Source organism: Watersipora subatra, chromosome 9 (assembly GCF_963576615.1).
Source record: "Watersipora subatra chromosome 9, tzWatSuba1.1, whole genome shotgun sequence".
Lineage (NCBI taxonomy): Eukaryota > Metazoa > Bryozoa > Gymnolaemata > Cheilostomatida > Watersiporidae > Watersipora > Watersipora subatra.
Genome location: NC_088716.1, coordinates 3,383,409 through 3,409,358, shown reverse-complemented (window position 1 = coordinate 3,409,358; position 25,950 = coordinate 3,383,409). Strand labels below are relative to the sequence as shown.

The 25,950-nt window shown below is 37.3% G+C and overlaps 2 protein-coding genes across 2 annotated transcripts; one reads left to right on the top strand and one right to left on the bottom strand.

Moving 5' to 3' along the window:
* Positions 1-5,739: 5,739 nt before the first annotated feature.
* LOC137404593 (transcription factor HES-5-like) lies at positions 5,740-6,784 on the top strand. Its single transcript, XM_068090813.1, has 3 exons — positions 5,740-5,831; positions 5,993-6,179; positions 6,299-6,784. The coding sequence occupies exons 1-3, from the start codon at positions 5,784-5,786 to the stop codon at positions 6,643-6,645; spliced, it is 582 nt and encodes a 193-aa protein (XP_067946914.1). The 5' UTR covers positions 5,740-5,783; the 3' UTR covers positions 6,646-6,784.
* An 89-nt stretch (positions 6,785-6,873) lies between these two features.
* Positions 6,874-25,594, bottom strand: LOC137404058 (uncharacterized). Its single transcript, XM_068090214.1, has 16 exons — positions 25,537-25,594; positions 24,723-24,950; positions 24,409-24,574; positions 23,843-23,933; positions 17,942-18,157; positions 17,667-17,838; positions 14,890-14,963; positions 12,951-13,157; positions 12,729-12,821; positions 11,511-11,632; positions 11,118-11,224; positions 10,722-10,892; positions 10,312-10,473; positions 9,477-9,616; positions 9,005-9,209; positions 6,874-7,119 (listed from the first exon to the last, which is right to left on the bottom strand). The coding sequence occupies exons 2-16, from the start codon at positions 24,922-24,924 to the stop codon at positions 6,998-7,000; spliced, it is 2,250 nt and encodes a 749-aa protein (XP_067946315.1). The 5' UTR covers positions 24,925-24,950; positions 25,537-25,594; the 3' UTR covers positions 6,874-6,997.
* Between the last annotated feature and the right edge of the window lie 356 nt (positions 25,595-25,950).

The window sequence follows — 25,950 nt, the reverse complement described above, 5'->3', positions numbered from 1 at the left end:
GAGGACTGGTGAACTTTTTATCACACACATGCTAAGAATTCAGGCTATATCTTTTAACTTGAGTTGTTTTTCAAAACAACGCAGCACTGTAATGGGGAATGGGAAAGAATGAACCATCCCTTCCTAACTAAACTAATAATTCTTTCATGTTACAACACGCAGTACAGTAAAGATACAGCATTAGCCATTGACTCTTCAAGAATGTTTGGAAATAATGAACCACTTTACCATAACTAAACCAATAATTCTTTAATAATGTAAGCAAACCGTGCTTCTAGAGTTTTTCCTCCAACTCTTCAGGCGGAGTTGAAAAGAAATCACCACCCTTCCCTAACTGAACTAATAATTCTTTCACACGATAACACTCAGCACAGGAAAGAGCAAACTGGTCTCGGGGAGTAATATTTACTGTACTGAGATTAGCGACAAGTGCAAGCGGGAAACTTTCCATCTCTCCACGCTATCTCTGCCTCGCAGAGAGTATTAGCGCCTAATAAGTGTTAAAATAAACTCAGGTTAATTTCCGAGTTAATGAGATAATTAACTGGATAAAGCGGCAAAACCTTTATCTTTTTATTCTTCTGAAGGACTTGGTGAAACATAAAAGACCTGTGGTACCCCAGCGGTGATACGACTCGACCATGTCAACGGCCCGCGTCAAGGCTTGAGTAAATTAATAGAGAGACATAAAACTGCCAAGTGCTTGCATGTGCTTGCACCAACAAGACTATCCAACTTCAAAAATGGTCAAATAGATGAAAAGGGGTAATTTTGGAGTGCCGTGACCACCAGATACACGACAAGGTAAACAAATAGGAGTCGAACAGAGCCTAGGCACGATTGAGCTAGACAGCGTTACGCTAATGACAGCGATAAACTGAATAGAGGTAGCTTTAAGCCATAAACAATTTCATTATATGATGGATTGAGTTTCACTTTTCGAGAGTTGCGGAATGCATGATATGTCAAACACGCTTAGCTTGTGGGAAGAGAGAGAGGGATATGAGTTGGCTGCTAAAATGAGGGCTGCTCTAATGAGAGTCCTTAATGATTAAAATGATGAACAAGAATCTAGTCTCCTCTCGTGGCCTAAACTATTGCTAGGAGGGGGGCTAGTGATGTCACCCTATATTCTATTGGCTACGATATCATTGTCACGGCTAAACAAACTTGAAAATGTATCAAGATAACTTTTTTTCAGGATTAGAGGCTAGAGTTGAATCAACATGTACAAGATGTTTCTATATTGCACTCGCAAAGAAAAAACAATTTATCGACATGTTTGAACATACCTGACCTGTTTTGTCATCCATGGCAATAAAAAGTCAGCATGCTCAACTGAAACAAATTTTTTTTATATTTACACTGATCAATGAAATTGAATATGAGACAGTTAATCTTACTATAATAAGAGCCAGCTCTATCCAAGGCTACGCGACAGCCTTACGAAAAACAATTGCATCACACCGGGATCGAACCCGGGTATTCAGCTTCACAAGTAACTGCGCTACCGTTGCATGTCTCGATCACCTTTCCACACCTAAAAATAATTGTTCGCATACTTATTACACCTAATGAGTTCTCACTGCGCATGGAACTGTCAGCGTACTAGTGGTAATAAATCACAACCATATATTGAAAAAAAATTAAATTATAGACAAGACAAAATATTAGAATTAAAATACTAAAATTGCATGATCCATAAACTGACTATTCTAGTACCGGCACCCAGTTTGAATAATTAATGAAGTGATGAAGTCAACTTGATTCACACTGTCATCACTTGCTGAGCAGCATCATAATGCTGCCAATATTTGACATTTGACCTCTGATTATGGAATGGCCTTTACAGAGAAGTCTGCTCCTAAGAAGCTAAAGCAGTCAGGGCTAAAAACAACCAGCAGTACCACAGGACTCACTGTGATGTGCTGGTTTATTACCTAATTATATGTGACCACTTATGATCAGCAGAGGTCAAAGGTTAACACGTTGGACTTGTCATCGATTGCTAAAAAAATTTGTGTGATTGATTTGGTGTAAGGTCAGTGTGGGTGATCTCGGCGAAAAACAGTCTAATCATTGATAAACTAACACAAGCTGCTATTGGTCACTTCATCCTAATTTCAGCGATATAACAAATGCATATAACATAACATAACATAACAAATATATCTATATAACAAATGCAGTAGGCAGACTCACGATTGAAGGCATAAATGTACTAACGCGCTTGTAGTGGGCAGTAACTGTAATTGGGTAAATTTGATTTCTCCATGGTGTACCCTAAACTGGTATGAGTGACAAAATATCTATCAGGGATTTGGATACTTGATAAGCATTGTTTATGTTTACACGTGTTTCTCAACTTATCTTCTGAATAACACTGTCATTGATATCTATTGATTGATATCTATTGATTGATACTCTATTGATTGATACTCTATTGATTGATACTCTATTGATTGATACTCTATTGATGATCTGCATATGAATCCATTAAAGAATTTTAGCCCATACTGAACTTGTAATAAGGTGGCATTCGGTTTTAATTGCCTAAGAATATCGACATATTTATAAAAGCCTCAGTCCATGATATTTAAATTACGCTCAGTGAACCTATTGTGTGCCCTAATATACCCTAATAAAAGCAATAACTACCATTACTTTGTAAGAAATATAATTTGTATAATAATATATTAAATATCTTATAAAATCATATAATAATATGAAATTATATTACATATTATTTTATATTTAATATTATTACATTAAAATATAATTGATACATAAATAAAATATAATATTATTTAATTATATAATTATAACAATATATAACCATTTAATTATTAATTTAATTATAAATCAAGTTATAACTATATAATAAAATAATATATTATTGTGGGCCTATATTATATAAGAGTACAATAAACCATAATATGTAAGGAATGGAAAAGTTCAATGTGAGTCACTCCTGTTTGCTGAAGATGAATACTTGACTTGAAAATCTATTAAGATAAAAAGATGTAGCTGGAAGGAATTTGAAACAATACGAACTCATGGTAGACTCATGCATGTAGTTGAGCTGATTGCAGACCAGCCATCCTATGTGAGCCACAACCATAAACAGTTTTAGTCACCTCGGCTGACTGCAGAAGAGAGAAAGAAAGAGAGGTACATACTGATTGGTTAATATTAGGTGAAAGCTAGACCGCAGAAAAGAGCTACAAAGCCTTACGATGATTAGTTAATCGAGGTGGTACAAGGCAACAGTACTGTCTGACTTGGTGTTCTTCTACAACCCCCTCCTCCTCTACACCCCCCTCCTCTACAACCCCCCTCCTCTACAACCCCCCTCCTCTACAACCCCCTGTCATGGAAATACTTCTCTAGCAATAAATAGCTGAACACTGAATGTTGAAACATACGTACATGTAAGTATGCAGGTCAACGCCTTGTCATCACCGACAATGAAGGAAATTATTTTAAAGGATGTTATTTGAAGGAGAGCAAGCGCAAAAAAGACTTGAAGTATGTGCATTGGCATCAAAGATTGGCTGCCTATTAAAATGGTTAACTCGCTTCCCTTTAATATAACATAAAATAATATTAAGATTAGAAAATATGCCATAGAACTTTTCCATGCTACCAATTAGCCTGGAATAAATGGTTTGTATTAAAGAGAGGCATTAAAAACAAAATAAAATCTCATCTACTATATAGAACTAATGCTGACCCAATATTTGATATAAAAGCATTGTTTCGGTTTAAATAGAAAAAAACAGCGAAACTTTGAAAAATCGCTAAAAATATTTCGGATTACTTTGTTGGTAATAACTTCATTTAAAAACAGAATGTTTTCGAAATTATTTTGCACAAGAGTAGTGGTTGGTCAATCGAACCAAATACTTGGTTTGACATAGCCTTTCTATCGTTAACTTTTTTGCCGCTAAAATAATTTTCAGATTAAATAGATTTTAGATTTTAGTGATTTTCAGACAAATAATACAGATTTCTGGCAAGGGAATATGTAATTATGTCATTACATAATACCAGCCTAATATTTGTCAAGGGTGCATATAAACTGTCATAACTTTGAGCCATCCATTCCATAAAAATATTTTAATATCAAATTAATCAGCATAAAATTTTAAATCAGCTGACGGCATAAAAATGCCTCAGATGTGTTGCAGAATGAGCTCGGAGACATTTTCAGCCATTTCCCCTACTACTGTAAGCATGTCCAAGTCAAAGGAGTTATCAATATTATTACAGCTAACAATAAAATAATCCCTCTCAGTAGTACTATTGTTCAATAGAAAATCATCTGGAGTTCATGGATCTGAAATCAGTAAAAGCGCTCTAGTTGTTCCGTGTCTGACATGACTGGTCATTGCTAAGAAAAAATTACAATGAAAAGTAAAGATTTTGGAAGCTGAAACTAGAGTATGCTCAAGATGGGGAGTAAACATACTGTTATTGGCTCAACGCGTGCAGATCATTGTTTCCTTACATTAAGAACAGATACCATTGGCTAATTAGTTAACTGCTTATTAATCAGAAATGATTTATCTGAAGCCTGTTGAAGCTGCATCATGCGGCTCTGGGCCATACGCAAACGCTTTGCCAAACGTTCCTATGAAGCTCGCGGCAGCGAAAGAGTTAAGTTATGGGATATTCGGTAGAGCATTGCTATAGGAGCTAGCGATAATACTTTTACAATAACTGTTACAGGTATATACTATCAGCTTCATATCATGTAAGCTGAAATAATTTAGAAACCTGTGATTGAAGTGTACAAAATTAAGATTGAAAAATCAATGGACCAAGATGATTGTCAGTGAAATTTGTAAAATTTTGTTCTTAGAAAAAACTTGGAAAACTTTCATTACTCTTCCTTGAGACGGACAAGCCATTTAAAAAGTCACGCATCAACAACAATATTTGGTTTTTGATTTTTACGGTTAGAAATACTTGGGACAAGTAAACACAGGTGCTTGCAAATATCACTGCTGGTGACATTCCAACAGCTAGTTCTATTTTAAACCTGTAATGACAATTAACGCTTGGTGCTTAAAAGGCTTCAGTTTACAAACAGCTTATGGAAATGTACTAAAATAATTGGGCACCTTTCAAACAGTCACCTGTTATTCGATGCCATTACAGCATGGTATTTATAGCTGTAAGCGGTAAGTAGAGTGTATACACACGCCACAATTAAATGCACAATGCTTATCAATACGAGTCCCTATCTCAAACACACAAAGAACCAAACAATATCTCACGCTTTTCACATAAGATTGTTGTGAAATTTGTGTGACCAATTTGAAGGAGCCAATTAGAGGCCAAGCTCCAAGTTGGTAGTCCTTGGTCTATTGAATAGGAGAGTATCATCTGGGATAGGAGGGTAAGCAAATATGCTTAAGGACTCCTTAGGGACCCGCTATCTAGTGGAATGTGTCTAGAAGCACGTGGGAACCTCAGAGTTCCCACACTTTTCAATAGGCTTGAAGTGTGTGAACCTTTGTGAGCAGGTGATTTTAACAGAGATTGTGGCCTTGTCAAAATAATGCTCTCACAGACACGCTTATGGGCGGGCTTATCACGATTACACGAGCGCTAATCTGATTTTTATTGGTTGGCAATAACTACGGGCTACTGCTCTTTCTGATTGGCTGATAGATTAGGGCTAGTAGTACTTAAGCTCAACAGGCGAGTAGAGAAGGCATAACTATACAAAAACAGATCCACTACCGACGCAAGTGTTTTACCATAATAATTTTACAATGGGTTTCACAGCGACTTCGCAAGATGAAGCTAAGATTCGCCGCAAGGTATGTTTAATGCTTTATGCTGCTTAAAATCTTTTCATTGCTTGAAACAAGTGTTATTTTTGATTATTTATGCTTGACTCCCAGTTAGTAACCCCGTTTGAGCCTTCTGGACTACATGACTTTCAGTAGATGAGCTTTAATTGAAACATAATTCATTGTAGATAAACAAGCCACTGGTTGAGAAGAGGCGAAGAGAAAGAATTAACAAATACCTCTATGAGTTGCATGGATTACTAACAGAGTCTGAGAATCATACCCCAGCTAGCAAACTTGAGAAAGCTGACATCCTAGAAATGGCCGTCAGCCAGATTCGCAAGCTCAAAAACAAACTCAGAATTAAAGTAATAGGTAAGTTGAATGATATACCCACTGGGATTCTAATAGCGGCGGCTACACATTCGTTTCGTGATTCGTCATTCCCTGACTACAACCTTTCAAGTTTGTGCAATGCTTGTTTACTATTGTAGAGTGCGGTGACAACTCGATGAGTGTGGAACAAATGCACAGACTTGGTCTGCTACAGCCCGATCCTCCAGCACCAGCAACTCACAAACTAGACATTAGAATACCAAGCCCAGCCAGAAGTCCTAGCGGGACATCTACGGGTTACCCATCCCCAACACCAAGCCTACCAGGAACTCAGGCTACACCTCAGTACGTACAGCTGAATGGGGCACCATTACTACTCCACCCCGGCATACATAGTAATACATTATTAGACAATGGTCTACCTACACTATCACTGGGTGTAGCAACTGGGCATAGAACTATTGCGTCTAGACAATTAGCACCTCAGCCATGGAGGCCCTGGTAATCTCCTTCCTCAAGTTTGACTGCCCCAACTGTCACATTTGTATATATCATTGCTCAATCTACATGTTAATATTTTTTCTAATCCTTAATTTTACTGATTATATGATTTTTAGAACAATCTTGTTAAGTTTCCTGAAATAAACCCGTAATCAAATATAATAGCGGTGTTATTGATGTATGGGCAGACTTTCTGTTAGAATCCAAAGGGCAAAGTCAATAATTGAGCATTGTGAAGTTTTATTAAAAAGTCAGAGAGAACAAATACATACTATACAATTACATTCATATAAGACTACATCGAGAAGGTTCTACAAAGTGTTCTGACAAAACTGACATTAGAAATTAGTTTGGTCTCAGGAGTTGCCAGAAGTGATGACAGTGTCAGTTGCTATGGGCGATGGAATAGCCGAACTCTCAACAGGTCCACCAGCCGCACTCAAGGATACGAGCACCTCGGATACTTCCCCCTCATTGACTGCAACGCACAGGAAAAACATGATCTTCTGTAAAGATGACCACCATGTGTAGACAACTCTTAGTCTGTGCAAATTTAGACTCCGAGTTACACGCGTATAATAATAATAAAAGATACAATGTACTTATCTAAGGATGCCTACAAAATAGTAAGTCTTACTCTGTCTTCCCAACTATATTGTGATAACAAATTAGCGACTGATTGAGCTAATCTTAGTTGAATGCTAAAATGTGACCTTTTACACTTAACTATATGCATATTCTTAAGCCTCAGACAACCGTGCTGGCAAAATAACTTTCAGGACACCTAAGGGTGACACTCGCAACAAACTATCAAAAAAATATTCGTCATGAAATGGGGTATGCAATAAACACCCATTTAGTTCAACGTTTCTATATAAGCTTGGAGTTATCCTCTACAGGCTGCTTGTGCTACACGCTACTGTGAGTCTGTGCAGACAAAGTAATTAGTCTGTCGAACGAACCCAATAAAACATTTTTAAGATACACAAATCAAAAATATTAACATATAAAGATATTGAACTACAACTTCTGCCGATGCATCGCCACACATGCATTCACCCACTGTCAATAGACCGACTCGATTGTCGTGCACCAACATTTACTTTCTGGAAACAAAAGCAACTTATTCTCTAAGAATCATGAAGGGTAGATGATCACAAGCTAAATGCCTTACATGCACTCCATTCATAGACTCCTTCGAGTAGAAAGTCTGAGAGCGCCCATTCCACTATTGTAGGTAGATCACAACTGGAGTTGTGTACCCTTACACAAATCACTAACCACACAAATGATATGAATAGCAGGCTTTGAATAACAGCTAACTTGTTATGATATCACGTAACAAGTTAGCGAGTCCATTTAAACAGTAAGATGTGACAACATAAATAAATAGCCAGGTGTTTAACAAATGAAATGACTATCATTTAGTTTACGTAGATATATCCACAAATGGCTTGTCCACAAACCATTTCAGCTGTTTCATGACAATCTATTTTAAAATGTAATGTTAACATGCAAGACTATAAGTGGATTCTAATTCAGCTGCAAGAACTATCATCTATTCTAAAGACTGATTTAATAGAAGTACACACTGCTGCTCATGTAAAACTGTTCTATAAGGCAGGTGGAGATGACTCTGATGGGTTATCTAGTTAGGGCCGGTGGAGATGACTCTGATGGGTTATAGCTAGATAGCAGATGACTCTGATGGGACTGCTTCAAAATTTTAACAAACATGCTAATTCATTGAGACATGTAGCAAATAGAAGCCAACAGCAGGAAAGTTAGAGCTAAGATTAGCTAGAGTTTCTGCTAAACAGTAACCCTACGCTAGCTTTAACAGTCTCAATAAAGATAATGCTTGGGTTTACAGGCTTCAAAGGCCTTGCTATAATAAATACTGAAATACCTCCCTATAGTCTTGTGTGTACTAATAAAGTCAAATATATAAAGGCAGCTCCCTAGGATAGTAATGTACGGTGATGAAATCATCTTGGAGTTGTGTCACAACAAGTAGGCATCGCTAACTTGACCTGAGATTAGTTTGATTGGTCACCTAAGTTCTGCTAGCAAACTGACATTCAACATGACACCTGCTGTCCTCACATCAGAGTTCATGCAATTCAGCCATGCAATGTTTAGAATAAGATCACAAATACAGACTTGTAACTTTACCTGTACTCAGACTACCACCAAATTAAGCGATAAGAGCTAATATTAGTTGAAACTATCAAATATTAGGAGTTATCTATACAAAGAAGAAAACTCCAAAACTCAGTAAACAAACAAGCTTAGTGTATGAGCCAGATAGCGTGTGTCCCCAGGCACTTCACTCACGGTCTTTTCTATATGACTGTACTCACCAGTCCGCTCGTGTGTGATGAGATGACGAAAAGAGTCATCCATTTGCTCCTCTGTGATTGTTTGAGTCGTCATCATATCTCCTTCTACATGTATCTGCTGACTCGCTATCATACCTCCTGTAACATTGACCTCTCTGGCAAGCTGCTCAGGTGTAATGATCTCTCCATTGTTGTTCTGAATGACAACATTGCCCACATCCTCATACTGTAATACAAAGATGGACCAGATTTCAGCAGCAGAGTCACTACCAGCTGACAATGTAACAGTGTTGGTTGAAACTTTGGTGACAATATGCAGCAGGTACGCCCACGTAAGTGTAGGCTGATAATCTGCTGACAACATGCAGCAGGTGTATCCACACAAGTGCTGGTTGATAAAAAGACAAAGAGAAAAATTTTTGCTAGCAAAGCGTCTTACATGCTCTCATATTTTGTGGAGAAAGTAAGATATGCAGAGGTTAAGACAACCTACCTGCATCTGATGTATGGATCCAACGACATGTCCACTATCAGAGAGTTGTATGAGCTCTCCATCACCCTGTATGACCTCCACTTGCTGGTGTTGGGGCTCCTCAGGTGTCACCTCCAATGTCACATTTTTCAACTTGTGTACTAAAAGAGCAAAAGACGCAGCTAATCAGTTAAGTCTGACAGTCTAATTTTGTATGCGTGCTGCTATTCTAGTGAGAGGAACCTAAAGGACCAGCACCTAGCCTCAAGTGTCACATTCCAGAGTCTGACAGTCTAATCTTGTATGCGTGCTGCTATTCTAGTGAGAGGAACCTAAAGGACCAGCACCTAGCCTCAAGTGTCACATTCCAGAGTCTGACAGTCTAATCTTGTATGCGTGCTGCTATTCTAGTGAGAGGAACCTAAAGCACCAGCACCTAGCCTCAAGTGTCACATTCCAGACATGGAGTACCTCTCACTAAGCAAAAAATCTCACTCAACCAGCCTTGAGAGTCACCCAACTGATACTAAGTATCACTCACCTTATGCCGAGTGTCATTCTCCTAATGCCACATTCATTCATCTTAAGCAAAGTGTCACTCATCTAATACCGCATTTCATTCACCTGAAATACAGTGCCATACACCTAATACCGCATGTCATTCCCTTTATGCCACACGTCACTCACCGAATAACATGTGTTATTCACCTTATGCTGAGTGTCATTCACTTAATGCCATATGTCATTCACCTGACGCAAAGTGCCCCACACCTAATACCCCCATGTCATGCCCCTTATGCCACATGTCACTCACCGAGTAATAAGTGTCATTCACCTTACGCTAAGCGTCACTCACCTAATACCATGTGCCGTTTCATCGACTTTTTATGGGAAGTAGTGAACTTGCAGAAGCCACAGCTATACCAGGTGTCAGAGTGCTTGCCATTCATATGACCTCGGAAGACATGCATGGTCTTGAAGGCTCGGTGGCAAATAGGACAGACAAACTGCTTTGTGGCTATTAAGAAAAAGTGTGTTGAATTACCCATAACCATGTTCTTATGATGAGTTACACATGAACCCATTGTAACAATAGCCTTGACCTTATAACAAGATACAAACTGTAAGCATGATCTCCAAACATTGGAATAATTCATAAGGGAGGTGAAAGAAAATTAGAGAAGTTGTCTTCTATCTGAATGAGCAATGGAAATTACTTGTTGCGCGCTTGTAGACTGAGAGGTTAGCGTAGAGGACTTGACTCACTATTGTGTAGTTGGCTGTGCTCTCTCAACTCGGCAGCGTAGAAGAACTTCTTGTTGCAGACCTCACACTCATACGTGGGTGTACCAGTGTGCAGCTTGTATGTGTGCTGTCGCAGCATCTCATTTGTTTTGTATGTCTTGTGACAGTACTCGCAGGTGTACGGTCTGCTCGCTGAACAGAAAAACCCAATCAGCTAATCTAATAGGCTTTATTTAGTGGAAGACTCAAAAGTTATTGAAAAAGACACGATTAGCCCTCTCTCTAGTGTTTTCAATATTGATCTTTCTATTCAACTTTAGAATGATAGGACAGAGGAAGGAAGGATACCGCCCGACCTGACCTAACATATAGCAGTAATCAGGTGTTAGCAACTGAGCAGGTGGAAAGGCAACTTACTGGAGTGCACCTGTTTTTGGTGGCTGTTCAGCCTCCATGGCGTTACAGCTTTGTAGCCACATATCGCGCAGACGTATTTTGGTTTATCACAATTGGGCATCATGGACCTGCACATAGAAAAAATCTTAAACAGCATCTTAAACCATATATAGGTCAGTGACATAGAGTGATGCATAGAGTGATGCATAGAGGTAAGCACAGGAATAAAGGACACTTTCAATTAGAGTCAATCAAGGAGCATGAGACAAGAGAGATTAACAAGATTAAGCAGCTGTACAGCTTACGACTAGCTAGCATGATGGTGTACACATTCACAAGGTGACTGTCAGGTCAACTGATAAGATGACATAATCAGGTTTCACGTTATGAATAACTGTGTACAAGAAAACTTACATGTGAAATTTGAGAGCGGAGGGGTGCCTGAACTCCTTGAAACACTTTTCACACCTAACAGGATTTAAGACCTTAGTGTGAGCTTTCATATGACTAGACTGAGCTCTCCTACTCTTGAAAACCTAGAAAAAGTAAGCTATGTTCATTGTCTCCATGGCAACATATACAACGGCTACTTCAACAACTGAAATGTGCGTCTAACAATAACAGAAACTAGCCCAAAACATTATAGATACTCTAGCAGTCTAGTGTGCAGTTAGAGATAAAATAAACCACAGAGAATCAGTGCATTCGGAGGTGCCGGAAGGCGATCGCCAGTCACCGGTGTTAGAGTGTCGGTCTCCCAAGGTTGTTAGTTTCAAACCAATCCAAAGCGATCTTTTACCCAAACAAGCCACAGCAATGGGCGGACATGACTGTTAGTATAAAAAAAACTAAATTTTATGTAGCTTAGATGTATATAGCTTGCAACTTGACTAATCATATCACCCCTTAGATTTATATCGCTTGCAACTAAACTAATCATATCACCCCTTAGATTTATATAGACTGCAACTAAACTAATCATATCACCCCTTAGATTTATATCGCTTGCAACTAAACTAATCATATCACCCCTTAGATTTATATAGACTGCAACTAAACTAATCATATCACCCCTTAGATTTATATCGCTTGCAACTAAACTAATCATATCACCCCTTAGATTTATATAGACTGCAACTAAACTAATCATATCACCCCTTAGATTTATATAGACTGCAACTAAACTAATCATATCACCCCTTAGATTTATATCGCTTGCAACTAAACTAATCATATCACCCCTTAGATTTATATCGCTTGCAACTAAACTAATCATATCACCCCTTAGATTTATATCGCTTGCAACTAAACTAATCATATCACCCCTTAGATTTATATAGACTGCAACTAAACTAATCATATCACCCCTTAGATTTATATAGACTGCAACTAAACTAATCATATCACCCCTTAGATTTATATCGCTTGCAACTAAACTAATCATATCACCCCTTAGATATATATCGCTTGCAACTAAACTAATCATATCACCCCTTAGATTTATATAGACTGCAACTAAACTAATCATATCACCCCTTAGATTTATATAGACTGCAACTAAACTAATCATACCCACTCTCTCCCTTGTCGGTCCTTAGAACAAAGAAACGATTGAGCTTGCATTGAACTCACCCTGGGACAAAAGTTGCAAGCGGTAGAAACCTCTGCAAGTGATGAATGCATGTCAGACGTATGCAACTTGAGTGCGTGCTTAGACTTGTGAATCTGCCAACAAACAAGATAACAGACGCATCACACCACGGGTGATCCCAGTTGTACTTCATCCCTCTATAGTATTGACATCAGCCACCTGCTACCCGATGACAGATAAAAGAAGTGAAAGTAACGACTCACAGTGCCACAGTTGGGTGCAAGGCAAGGATAGACTCGTGGTGTAAGGGTGCCGGCGAGGGGCGGGTGCTGCTCACTGAGATGACGCCTTAGGCGTGGTATAGTAGTAAACAGCTGACTGCAGCCAACTCTCGGGCAATGAAACTCATGGTTGGAACCTTTCATATGTGTACTAACCATATGTTCACGCATCTCGGCCATAGGTAACACCTGCACACACGCCACAGATTCAAACAGACTTAGTTATCAGAGGTAACTACTTTGCCTTGTAACCGATATGAGCAATACAGATAAAAGTGTTAGAATATACATGAGATAAGAGACAATATGATTGTAGTTGAGACAAGAAGATATGCCAATTGCATCACTCCCTGATATATAATAGTACTAGCTGTACCACCCAGCGTTGTCCGAGTAATAAAAAAGTCTTTGGTCAGAAAATTGATTTGTATTTAACATAAAACAACATTTGCCTTTCAAACTGCATATCATGAGAGAAGTGTGTCGTGTAGTTGAAATAAATTAGGAGAGAAAATAAAAGCAACTGTAAAGGTTTTCAAACTTTGTCAAACAACTGTAACTTTCAAACTCCATATCACGAGGAAAAGGTTTTGTGCAGTACAAGCTAAACTAAAAATAAATAAAACAACTGTAAAGGTTTTCAAACAACTGTAAGTTTAAAATTTCATAACTTGAAAGAAGTGTTTCGTTGAAATAAATTAGAAGGAAAATTAAAAATGTAAAAGTGTTTCAATGTAAAATCATTAGCAAGTAATGGATAAATAAGGTCTACTTAGCTACGATTAAATCAAAAATTATTTGGGATACAATTATATGATTTCAGTTTGTTTCAGTGTTGGCATGCAAAAATTGGCATGTAGGCTATAGATGTACATAGAGTGGTATAGAAACCCAAAGTCATTATCTAATGTAATCACCTTCTGGTAAAAATCATCATCATTAAAAATAGTACCTAAATACTATGTTAACCTTAGTAAATATAGTTACCTACAATGACTTTAGTGCATTTTGCGGTTATGACCTGGGGGCCCAAAATAATATAACATTACAATGTACTACGTGGAGAGTTCTTACCTTCGAGACATACGTGTAACATAAACGCTGAATTTAACTTAAATGAATTTAGTTTACTAAACACTTACTTGAAGGAAGTTTTAGTATGTATCTTATTAAACTTTGAACTTTTAACATTAATTTTATCATTGCGAAACGTTTTTATTATAACGAATACCGGATATAATGGACATAGATAACTCGCCATGGCAAGTTCGGTGACATTTATCTTTTCATAGCGTTTATAATCAGTACACAAATCGCCAAATTTTAAGTTCGAGATAAATTATTGTCGATGTCGTGGGGCGGAATAAATTAGCTCTAACGAAAAAAAAACGAAGAAGCATCGTGTCACATAAACTTAGGTCCTGAAATAGTTCTTAACAGAGGCATCGTAACGCGTGGGCGCAAGGCTAAAATAATTGGCATGCGCTAGGCGGTATATAAAAACATCTGTGATCAATATGCCGTTCTAGCTCAGTGGTAGAGCGTCCGGATAAGGCACTTGTTGAAGCATTCGTTGTGAGTTTGAATCTATCACAACGCGGAATGTCAAGATTTTAATAGCTATAGCTGGAATGCGGACAGACGTACGACCTACTTTGAGAAATACATGTATAGCGAGTGGGGCAACTAACCAATAGTATATAGCGAGTGGGGCAACTAACCAATAGTATATAGCGAGTGGGGCAACTGACCAATAGTATATAGCGAGTGGGGCAACTGACCAATAGTATTTAGGTTTACAACTTGTTAAGTGAGCGTCTGACAAGATCAGAATGCAACAATGACATCACAAACTCCTAGCTCACCTACTCTCATTAAATTGAGTTTAACAAAAGAACAATATACAAGGCACTTGACTTACGACGCAACAAAGCTCACACATCCTGGCATTTGTCGATACGGACTCCTTGTTAGCGCCCCCATCTACCACCATTCCTACAGAATAAGAACTAGAACTAAACTCTGCTGATAATACAGTCAACCATCTCCTTACCTGAAAAATACAGTCAGACTTCTCTATATGAAATTAATACTAGACAGTGAGTCTTAAAATGAATTCATTTCATATAGAGAACTTGAGCTGTATAGTTCAACACAGATAGTACTTCATAGTAATCTGAAAAACTGTTGCGAGTAACAGGAGGTTTACTCACTTGTAATTGCATGTCTACAATATCAATCCCTTCCATATACAGCAAAGGAGAGACAACTCCCTATATACTTAAACAAAGCTTTTCAGTTATTCCAGTGTAAAAAGAACATTGACTCTTAACAGTACAGCAAATAAGAAATAAACTTACCTTGAAATTAAGGGAGAAGACTTCAATATATCCTACAATATATATACTACCCTACAATACATTTACTATAATATATATACTATAATATATCCTACAATATATATACTACCCTACAATACAATTACTATAATATATATACTATAATATATCCTATAATATATATACTACCCTACAATATATATACTATAATATATATACTGTAATATATATACTATAACATATATACGATAATATATACCTTAAAACACAACTTCAATAGAAAATTACGACTGCAGAGACCATTTAAAAAAGCAAAACAGTGCGTCACAAGAATACCGTAAAACCTCTAATTGAACACCATGACGCTCTATTTTTCAACCCTTACTCCATAGCAACGGTCAAATGGAGGTGGTGTTCAAATACAGGCTGGCGTTGTATTTTGCAAATGGCTCGTCAGAATTTTGGGAAGATAAATTTAGCACTTTTACAGGCGATGCGAATGTTGCCTATATTTTGCTCTCTTTTGCCGGTGAAGCGATATTAAACCTTTTGTATGTAATAAATCTGCTACCTTACCTCAAACTTGTCAAAGATCTCTTAATAAATATGCATAGAGGAACCGAGAAACATCTTACCAGTTGATATACAGTCAAACATGGATAACTCGAACTTCACGGGACCGAGCGAAAGTGTTCGAATTATCAGAGCGTCCAAGTTATCAGAGCACTGTCACAAGTCCATGTATTTATTTATTAGTAGATACATGTACATATACAAACTATAATATAAATCAAAAACACTAATGGCTTGTGTCAAATTAAATGCTTCTAATATAAAGTTTAAAACGTTTTCATCAAAAAGTATAGAGATTTTTCTATCACTTGAGATTGGTCCTTTGTTTGAGGTGATGTTATTGCCAGGACGTTTTTAGATTGACATTGGCAAAACTTGATCGTTGTTGAAATGCTCGGAAGAAAAGACATCTTTTTCTTTTGAGCGTTTTACCCACGATCAATTTTGCCGATTTTTCTTGAAGTTCATGCAAAGATTACCTCACTTTACCTCGCTTCCGAAGGGCGATCGCAGAGCGGATGTTTGGTATAAATCAAATTTCACCAAACCTTTAGAAAAGTCGTTGACAAAAATATTTTGCCGATGGTGGTAATAACGACGCTTATGAATTACGAAAGGTTGAGGTTTACCTCTATGGCTTGGAATAAAGTGATTTTCTAAAGCGATAACAACTGTTCGGTAGCCGTTGGGCAAAAAACAGTTCGAATTAACAGTGTTGAGTTCGAGTTATCTATAGCAATTTATCATTCCGTGGGAATGGACCAAAGAAACCGTTCAAATTAACCATATGTTCGAGCTATCCGCGGGCGAGTTATCCATGTTTGACTGTATGTTGCTTTGAAAGTTTTTGAAGCTTCATTTTTCATTTCATTCTACATTTGAAGACATATTTTTATTTTGTATCTCTATTTACCAATGTCGCATAAAAGCTCATTGCATTCATTGATATGTTTGCTACAGTTTGAAGCCAAAACTCGCCTTATATGTGCAATAGAAGAGGAGTTATGAGTGTAGGATCAGATTACCGCAATAATACTATCAAATAATATGCTATGAATCTGCAAATTTATAAGTTATACAATGACAATCGATTAAATGCTGCAAATATATATTTATGAACAAGTGACATATACGAACCATGCAGAAACAAAAATTAACGTGTAAAACAAAAATATTTGCATCGTTTGCTCGGATAGCTGCATTCTGGTTGTTGCTTTCGATGGAACAAACATTTTCTGATTGTTCAATACCTTCCAAAATGTCTTCAGACCTCAACATTTCTTCCGCACTGCTGAACTAGTCGATACTAACATCCAAACTATTTTTTGGCAGAGCAAAACTTTTATGTGTTGCATTTAGCACGAATGCTTTGCTCGCTAAACGCAGCCTTCGGACTAAATTAGTCGTTCATCTACGATCGTAAATGTAAACCATTTTTTACGTACTTCAAAGTTGAACAAAGAACTACTATTAGCCTGATACAATTTTTAATTATTTTTAAGGTGTTGCTTTCAAAGTTTTAACGGAAAAAAAGCGCAAAGCTTTGGAGTTGAACAACAAGAAAATTGATTATTATTGATGAAAACAATGAATTATTAATACGATTTTGTGGACACTTTTTTACTGATAACTTGATTTTATGGGTTCATAAAGATCAAAGGTTGTCAAAGTGGCGGTCAAATGGAGAGTGGCACTCTTTTTTCAACCGTTCTCTCACAATGGCGGTCAAATAGAGGTGGCATTCAAATAGAGGTTTTACAGTAACTATGAAGAATTATTCTCTCACCATCTTTATTTGTCTCCAGACAGACCTCAATGTGCGTAATGTTGTCTTGGTTTTCATTCTCTTCACTGACCTCACAAGCAATTTGCATGTTTTCGTCAGTCGATGTTGTTGAGAGGTCATTGCTGCTGATCAAAGCCTTCATAGCCTCATCTGCTTGAAGACTGAGTGTGTCCTAACGAATCCACCAATATGTCAAGGTAACGTAGAAACTCTGATACCAACTCATATAAAACTACTAACGACAAAGACATCTATGAAATCAATATGCCACGTACTTGCGACAGACTGCTGGCTGAGGCCACGCCCATGGCGGTCTCTAGCAGGCCCTGGCTCACCAGCTCAGCATCTCTGTCTCCAGGTGCACCTGGTGCATCTGATTCAAGGACTAATACCTTCGAGTTTACATAGTCCTCAAGTCGAGCGATAAGCACTCCACTGCTTGTACACTCAGGCAAGTTCTGTTTTGCAAAGGAATCTTCGGCTACCAGCAACTAGACAAAAGAAGACAACTCCGCTGCTGATCAGGTACAAAGGTATTGTATAGCCAAGACTGGCTGAGTGCAACTACATGGATTGTACTTGCAATCCACAACTTTAGTATTCCACCAGGAATATGATGGCCCATACTAACCTCTACATGGAAAGCTAAAATTAACAGAGCAAAAAACGACATGTCTTTGACCATGGTTACAGTGCTGACCCGTGGATGTGTCAAGTAGTCTGGTAGAACATTGACTCTTGATAAGCGCTAGTCTAGTATAGAAAAGACAACTCCTAGTACAGTGCACCCTAAGGATACGATTTTGATCTGTTTCAGGGTTGACATCGTATGGTGAAAAAACCGTCTGTAGGCATAGAAACCATAATAATTATATAACGCAAACATTCCCCTGGAAAAAAATTGTCCAAATTTTCTGTAAGTATTATACACATTAAAAATTAGTAACAAGATAGTATGTTAACTTTAGTAACTATAGTTACCTACAGTAACTTTAGTATATTTAGTGGTCATGATCTGTAATAAAATGTAACATGATAATGTACCGTAGGGAGTTCTTACCTTCAGAACAGAAGTATGTATAACATAAACTTTGAATTCATCTCATATAGGTTAAAGGTTGACTTGCGACAAAATTCACATTACAGTTATTTGGTATCAAAAGATTCACCATGTCGTGCTCTGTTGTGTTGTAGGTGCAAAATATGTGGAAATGTGATTACAAGCTCGTAAAAGCTCAAAAACAAACAGTTAATCACCGCCATCCCAAAACCGCCGTAGATTGAAATCAGTTTATTTCTCTGATGTAGCCATTACATTTGGTTATTGCTTTGTAACGTGATGTTCTCACATAAATTGGAAGGCCAATAAAGGGGTCCATATAAAGCTTCTCGTAACACTAGTTTATGACAAACACTTCGGGTTTTACCGAAAAGCCCTTACCAAATATAAATGCTCGCTAGGTTAAATTTTTGTTTCGGCTTGGTCTAATCATCTAGTCGTAATCTGATTATGTGACCCATACTTACTGCCAAACAGCGCCAATAATTTCTGCAGCATTTTTCGAGTATCACAGGTGACCAACAGGCTCGTCATGTTTATCAGAGGATGATATGCACTCCTTCGAGCTAAGGTTAACAAATTAAACGAGTTTTTACGGTAGGTTTTGATATATCAGAGCTCAAAGTAACAGCATTACAATGATGATGAAACAGACATGTAAGAACAATTGACATGGTTTTATTGAATGTGTGAAGCATATTTGTGGAAATATTTCGACGAATTAAGTTGTGTGAAAGTGTAAACAGAAACCAACTTGTACAACTACATCCCATTTGAGCCGTTAAAAAAAAATTTTAATCTTTGGCGGTCTTGTGATGGCGACGATTAACTGTTCGTTTTTGAGCTTTTAAAAGCTTGTAATCACATTTCCACATATTTGGCACCTACAACACAACAGAGTAAGACATGGTGAATCTTTTGATACTGAATAACTGTAATGTGAATTTTGTTGCAAGTAAACCTTTAAGCTTACTGGTCTCTCTTTCAGGCGTTGTGAAGATATTTTGGCATCTTTGTTATTTTGACGTACGTAATAAGTACACCGGCGGGCAAATTTGAACTCGGGCAAAATTTTTGTTGAATTTGTATGGTGAAAAATGATTCGTATGGTGAAATGAAAAAAATCATCATGTTCAACTTCGTAAAGAGAAAAAATCGTATACCAGCGTAATCGTATCATGAGGGTGCTCATGAGTACAGGAATTGTTTCTATACACCTTCAGTAAGAGCTTATTGTCTTTTGTCAGCAAATCTGACTACAGGCCATGAGCTTTAACATGGAACTGGTGGTTTATGTGAACATTGGTATAAAAGGCATTTGAGCCAAGAGAAACACCAGACTTGCTTTAATTTTGCTGTCCGCATTTATCATCATGTGAATCATCATGTGAATCATCATGTGAACCAACATGTGAATCAACATGTGAACCAACATGTGAATCAACATGTGAACCAACATGTGAACCAACATGTGAACCAACATGTGAATCAACATGTGAGCCAACATGTGAATCAACATGTGAACCAACATGTGAATCATCATGTGAATCAACATGTGAGCCAACATGTGAATCAACATGTGAGCCAACATGTGAATCAACATGTGAACCAACATGTGAATCAACATGTGAACCAACATGTGAATCATCATGTGAATCATCATGTGAATCATCACGTGAATCATCATGTGAACCAACATGTGAATCAACATGTGAACCAACATGTGAATCAACATGTGAACCAACATGTGAATCAACATGTGAACCAACATGTGAACCAACACGTGAATCAACATGTGAACCAACATGTGAATCATCATGTGAATCATCATGTGAATCATCATGTGAATCATCATGTGAACCAACATGTGAATCAACATGTGAACCAACACGTGAACCAACACGTGAACCAACACGTGAACCAACACGTGAACCAACACGTGAATCAACACGTGAATCAACACGTAAACCAACACGTGAACCAACACGTGAATCAACATGTGAACCAACACGTGAACCAACACGTGAATCAACATGTGAACCAACACGTGAATCAACATGTGAACCAACATGTGAACCAACATGTGAATCAACATGTGAACCAACATGTGAATCAACATGTGAACCAACATGTGAACCAACATGTGAACCAACATGTGAATCAACATGTGAGCCAACATGTGAATCAACATGTGAATCAACATGTGAACCAACATGTGAATCAACATGTGAACCAACATGTGAACCAACATGTGAACCAACATGTGAATCAACATGTGAATCAACATGTGAGCCAACATGTGAATCAACATGTGAACCAACATGTGAATCATCATGTGAATCAACATGTGAGCCAACATGTGAACCAACATGTGAACCAACATGTGAATCAACATGTGAATCAACATGTGAGCCAACATGTGAATCAACATGTGAACCAACATGTGAATCAACATGTGAACCAACATGTGAATCATCATGTGAATCATCATGTGAATCATCATGTGAACCAACATGTGAATCAACATGTGAACCAACACGTGAACCAACACGTGAATCAACATGTGAACCAACACGTGAACCAACACGTGAATCAACGTGTGAACCAACACGTGAACCAACACGTGAATCAACAAGTGAACCAACACGTGAGTCCAATCCTCGACATATAAAGTTTACCAGTTTACAAACAGCATTAAAACAAATGAATTATATAAAACTATGCAAAAGCATACATTTTAAAATACAAATAAAAATGTAAAAACTATATTATTCAAATAACAATCAGTAACACGGTTTTTATTGTTACTCTATCTTAGAGTGAAAATACAAAAAAACATGAAAAGTATAACCTATTTGTGTGTAGTTTTAATTGCAGATTAAGTGATATTAACATGCCAGATAACTCACACTAGCCAGTTAATTCACACTAAATGCGGTTGTGATGAACTTAATCTCTATACTTTTATTCTTTTCATTATGCTTTTAATTTCTACCAGGGTTCAAACTTTTATCTACATACTTCTCAAAGTTTGTCTTCTGTCTGTTTTCTGTGTTCGGTATGTCCAGCTATAGCCATATAAATTTTGGACTTGAAAATTCACATTATGCTGGATTTGAACTTGCGTAGAACACGATTGAAAATTTGCAATCCAAATCTCTAACCACGAGACCACGAAAGCTCTTGCGGTACATAGCACATACTACATAACGTATACATCCTTTCTCGTTTTCACACAAAAATGACGTATTAATTAAAACTTTACCAACTCTTCTCGCTCTATGATGCTGTTTCGTCCTCGCCGTACTAGGGCTAATTTGTTTTTAGCAAAACGGTATTAACAATAGATTCTCTCAAAATTAAAATTTAGCGATTTGTGTACTGATTATATACAGTGAAACTTCGGTTCTCAAGCATTTCAGTTCTCGACCAACTCGGTTTTCGACCAAAGATTTTGACATTTGTTCGTCTCGGACCTTGTACATAAATTTGGTTCTCGACCAAACGGGAACATGCGCATTGGAATTGGACCAGCTCCGGAAACATTCGTGAAAAAATGGAGAAGCAATTTACACTTCATAAATTCTTTACAAAATGGGAGGAACCATCTGGAACGACGTCTCATTCACCGAAGAGATTTGCTAGAGACAACCCCTCCAGTCGAGTTTTGTTTTGGAGGAGGATGCTCTTTCAAAGATGTGAAGTAAACGTACCATTGCTGTTTATATTTTATTTTTTCTACGATCTTTGATGTTACTGATCCGTTGCATTTTTTTGCTGTTTCATTATCAATTTCTTCAATTTTTGTTCAATTTCTTTTGTTTTAAGAGCAAAACATACAAAATGTTTACTTTTGTTTTCTTTTTCCATCATCATAAACAGAAGACCCTTTATTAAAATTAAACATGATCTATATCTACCTGTTTATATTTATAGTATACAGTACAGTTTATGGTGTAAAATGTAAAATACTTTACTGAAGTTGTTTTCTCGCCTTGGAGCGGATTAAAATTTACATACATACATTTTTATTCCAATGGGAAAAACCGTTTCGGAACAACTCGGTTTTCTAACAACGTTCTGAACAGATTATGTTCGAGAACCGAGGTTCCACTGTACGTTATTAAAAGATATACGTCACCGATAATTATGAAATTTTAAATTTACAGTGGTTTGAAAACCTTTATAGTCGTTTTATTTTTGTTATTTATTTGACTCCACAAAATCATTTCCTCATGATATGTAGTTTGAAAGTTAGAATGGTAAATGTTGTTATATATGTAAAATACAAAAGAATTTTTTGTCCGAAGACATTTTGATACAGGGGCACAGCTCAGCACACAGCACAGGGCAGCACAGCCAAAATATATATTTATTTCTCAAAATAGCTATTAAAATATTGGAATACAGACTCTGTATCGCGGAAGATTTGATCTCAAGCCTTCCTGTTTGGCAGTCCGACGCCTTACTAATTTGGCCATACAAACTTGATAAGTGCCTGGGTGGTATATGGGAACAAATACACACAGGGTTTCCATTACTACGCAGAGTGATGGCAAAACGTCACGAGAAGCTGGTAGCTCCTATTAGTAAGCTTACTCAAATTATCCATTGGCAATGTGCCAGGCTAATAGCAAGTGGCAGGCAACTTTCATTGCCTCTTATTGATTATAAGCTGATTTTTAATACCCGGACAACGTCGGGTATCACAACTAGTTATATATGTAGCACAGCTAGCAGCCGGGTAGAACAACTAATTTACTTATAAAATTGCAATGCTTCAACAAAATTTTTATGCGGGAAATTACTCAATATATTGAGACAAATACACGCTCAACCTTTACAACATGTTGAAAAATTCCTAAGTCGAGATTTGACTGTTTGTTGAAACAGAACATTTTTTAAATAAAAGACTGCGCCACTCGCTCTCTTATACTGACTACTATAAACTATTTCAACTATGAATGACTATTTTCTACATTTTTACACTAGTAAATTACACTAGTAAATTTCTATATTCGATTTCTGATAACTAAAATAAGAACATAAGTTCTTATTTTTGTTATCAGAAACTGAATATAGAAATTTTTTAACAAAACAAAGAACAAAAACTCACATTGTCCAGCTCAGTTTCATCGTGTACAAACTCGTCATTCTCCGGTTTCCTCACAATCCGTTGGGGTCGTCCTGAGCTCCCCGCTTGTGTGCTGTCAATATAGATCATTTTTCGACTAACAGAATTATCAAGGAATTAATGAAGATAATAAATACAAGTTCGATATCTGCTGGTTAGTGCCAGAAACCTGCTGGCAAGTGTCGGAGACGTGCTGGCTAGTGCCGGAGACCTGCTGGCTATGGGCGGAGACCTGGCCAGTGTCAGAGACCTGCTGGCTAGTGTCAGAGACCTGTTGGCAGGTGTCAGAGACCTGCTGGCTAGTGCTAGAAACCTGCTAGCTAGTGACGGACACCAGCTGGCTTCATTTTTTAGAAGTAGATCTAAATGATTGCGGGGTTGACATAGATTTGAATTACTTGATATGTTCAAACAAGACTCTCTGGATTTTTTGAAACAAATAATAAAACTCAAGAAGCTTAAGAACAAACAATGAAGCCTCATGAAAGCGAATCGCCCAACTCTATGACAGGAAACAGTATAGCTCTATGATAACAAAGAAAACCTACTTCATGATGTTTCCTGATTGTGGCAGATTATTAGGCGCCTCAGATGGACTCTCTGCTATTTCCTCTATGTCTTCTAATTTTCTGTTCCGCGAGCCCTTGGGTCGGCCTCGGCCCTTCTTAGCAGCAGGAAGGCCATCTCTATGCATATCAAGATGGCTCTCCAATTCTACACACAAAGGGGTAAATCTAGAGCTAACATTTTGTGGCTTAGAGCTATATATGAGAACACAATTAGGCCTTGACCTTACACTAAAACAAACAAAGTTTAAAGACAGCTGTAAAATTATTATGCTAGTCTTTAGGATACTACATACCCCGAGCAGTGGCATACTGACTTCCACAAAGTCCACAAACCATGGGTAATATCAGTGGATTAGAACGCAGTATAACAACCGATCTCTCATCTGAGGAACTTGTTGTGTTGCTAGCCGTATTAATTTGAAATACAGAATTGCTTGTCTCTGATGTTGTACCACTTGCTGCCTCACCTGCCTCTGATCTTATTAAAACATCCATTGAAAGACTTTAGGAATTGCTACGTTCTACAACAGATTAACCTGAGATTAAAATTTTACATGACCAGCTTACAACGAATCAAGTCATCCCACGATAAAAAGGTGATATGGTCGGAGACTCAGACTGTATTGAAACAATGCTGCACTAGAAAATGCCCATACTACTGCTGTCTAATAAGTAAACAACAGAAAGTTCTAGAAAACTAAGATTCTTCAATAAGAAAAGAATACGATAATCTAGTTTACTTAATGTAAAAACTCATAATAATGAATCAGAACCGTAGAGATATCAATCTCCGTAACCGACCTCAGCAGCTTTTTGCCCCAACAGCACCATAGAACTACTTCGACATAAACAAACAAATCGAGATTTCATACCTGTAATATTGCCATCAAAGACCTTGTTAAGCCATGGTGTAAGCTAAACAGGCATGCCATTTTGAAATCAAGTTTTTTGCAATCACGGCAAATCCTAAATATATTGCAAGCATTTTGGCATTGGTTATAGCAACGCTTAGCAAACAAGTTTTTATAACCATCAGAAACCGTAATGCAATTATAAAGGCGGGTCTTCAATAAGTTTATAAAGTGGGGCGATAAAGTATTTTCTTACCATCAACCAAACAAACTAGGTATATTTATCGTGTAAAGCCAGCACTGGCGAGTTACGCTCACGCGAATGAACGCACTGCGCGTGAGCTAGTTACCGTGCCATGAGTGGAAAAAAGAAAAGTTTAGACAATCGTGTAAGCAATGTTTTATGAAAAAGTCTCACTTCCGGTAACGGCGAGTGTCCAGTTCAGAGAAATTAAATACATTTGCATTGTGCTGAATTTCTTTTAACACTTTTTGAAGTTCAGAATTAGCGTTAAAAAACATATTAATTAAACGACTTTTATATTAGAGTAAACTAGCAAAAAAGTCTAAAATCTGTTAATAATTAAAATATTAATTACTGTTCAAAAAACGGACTTAACCAATTATTTAATATACAATTTTGAAGTTATCTTTTGAAACAACTATGAAA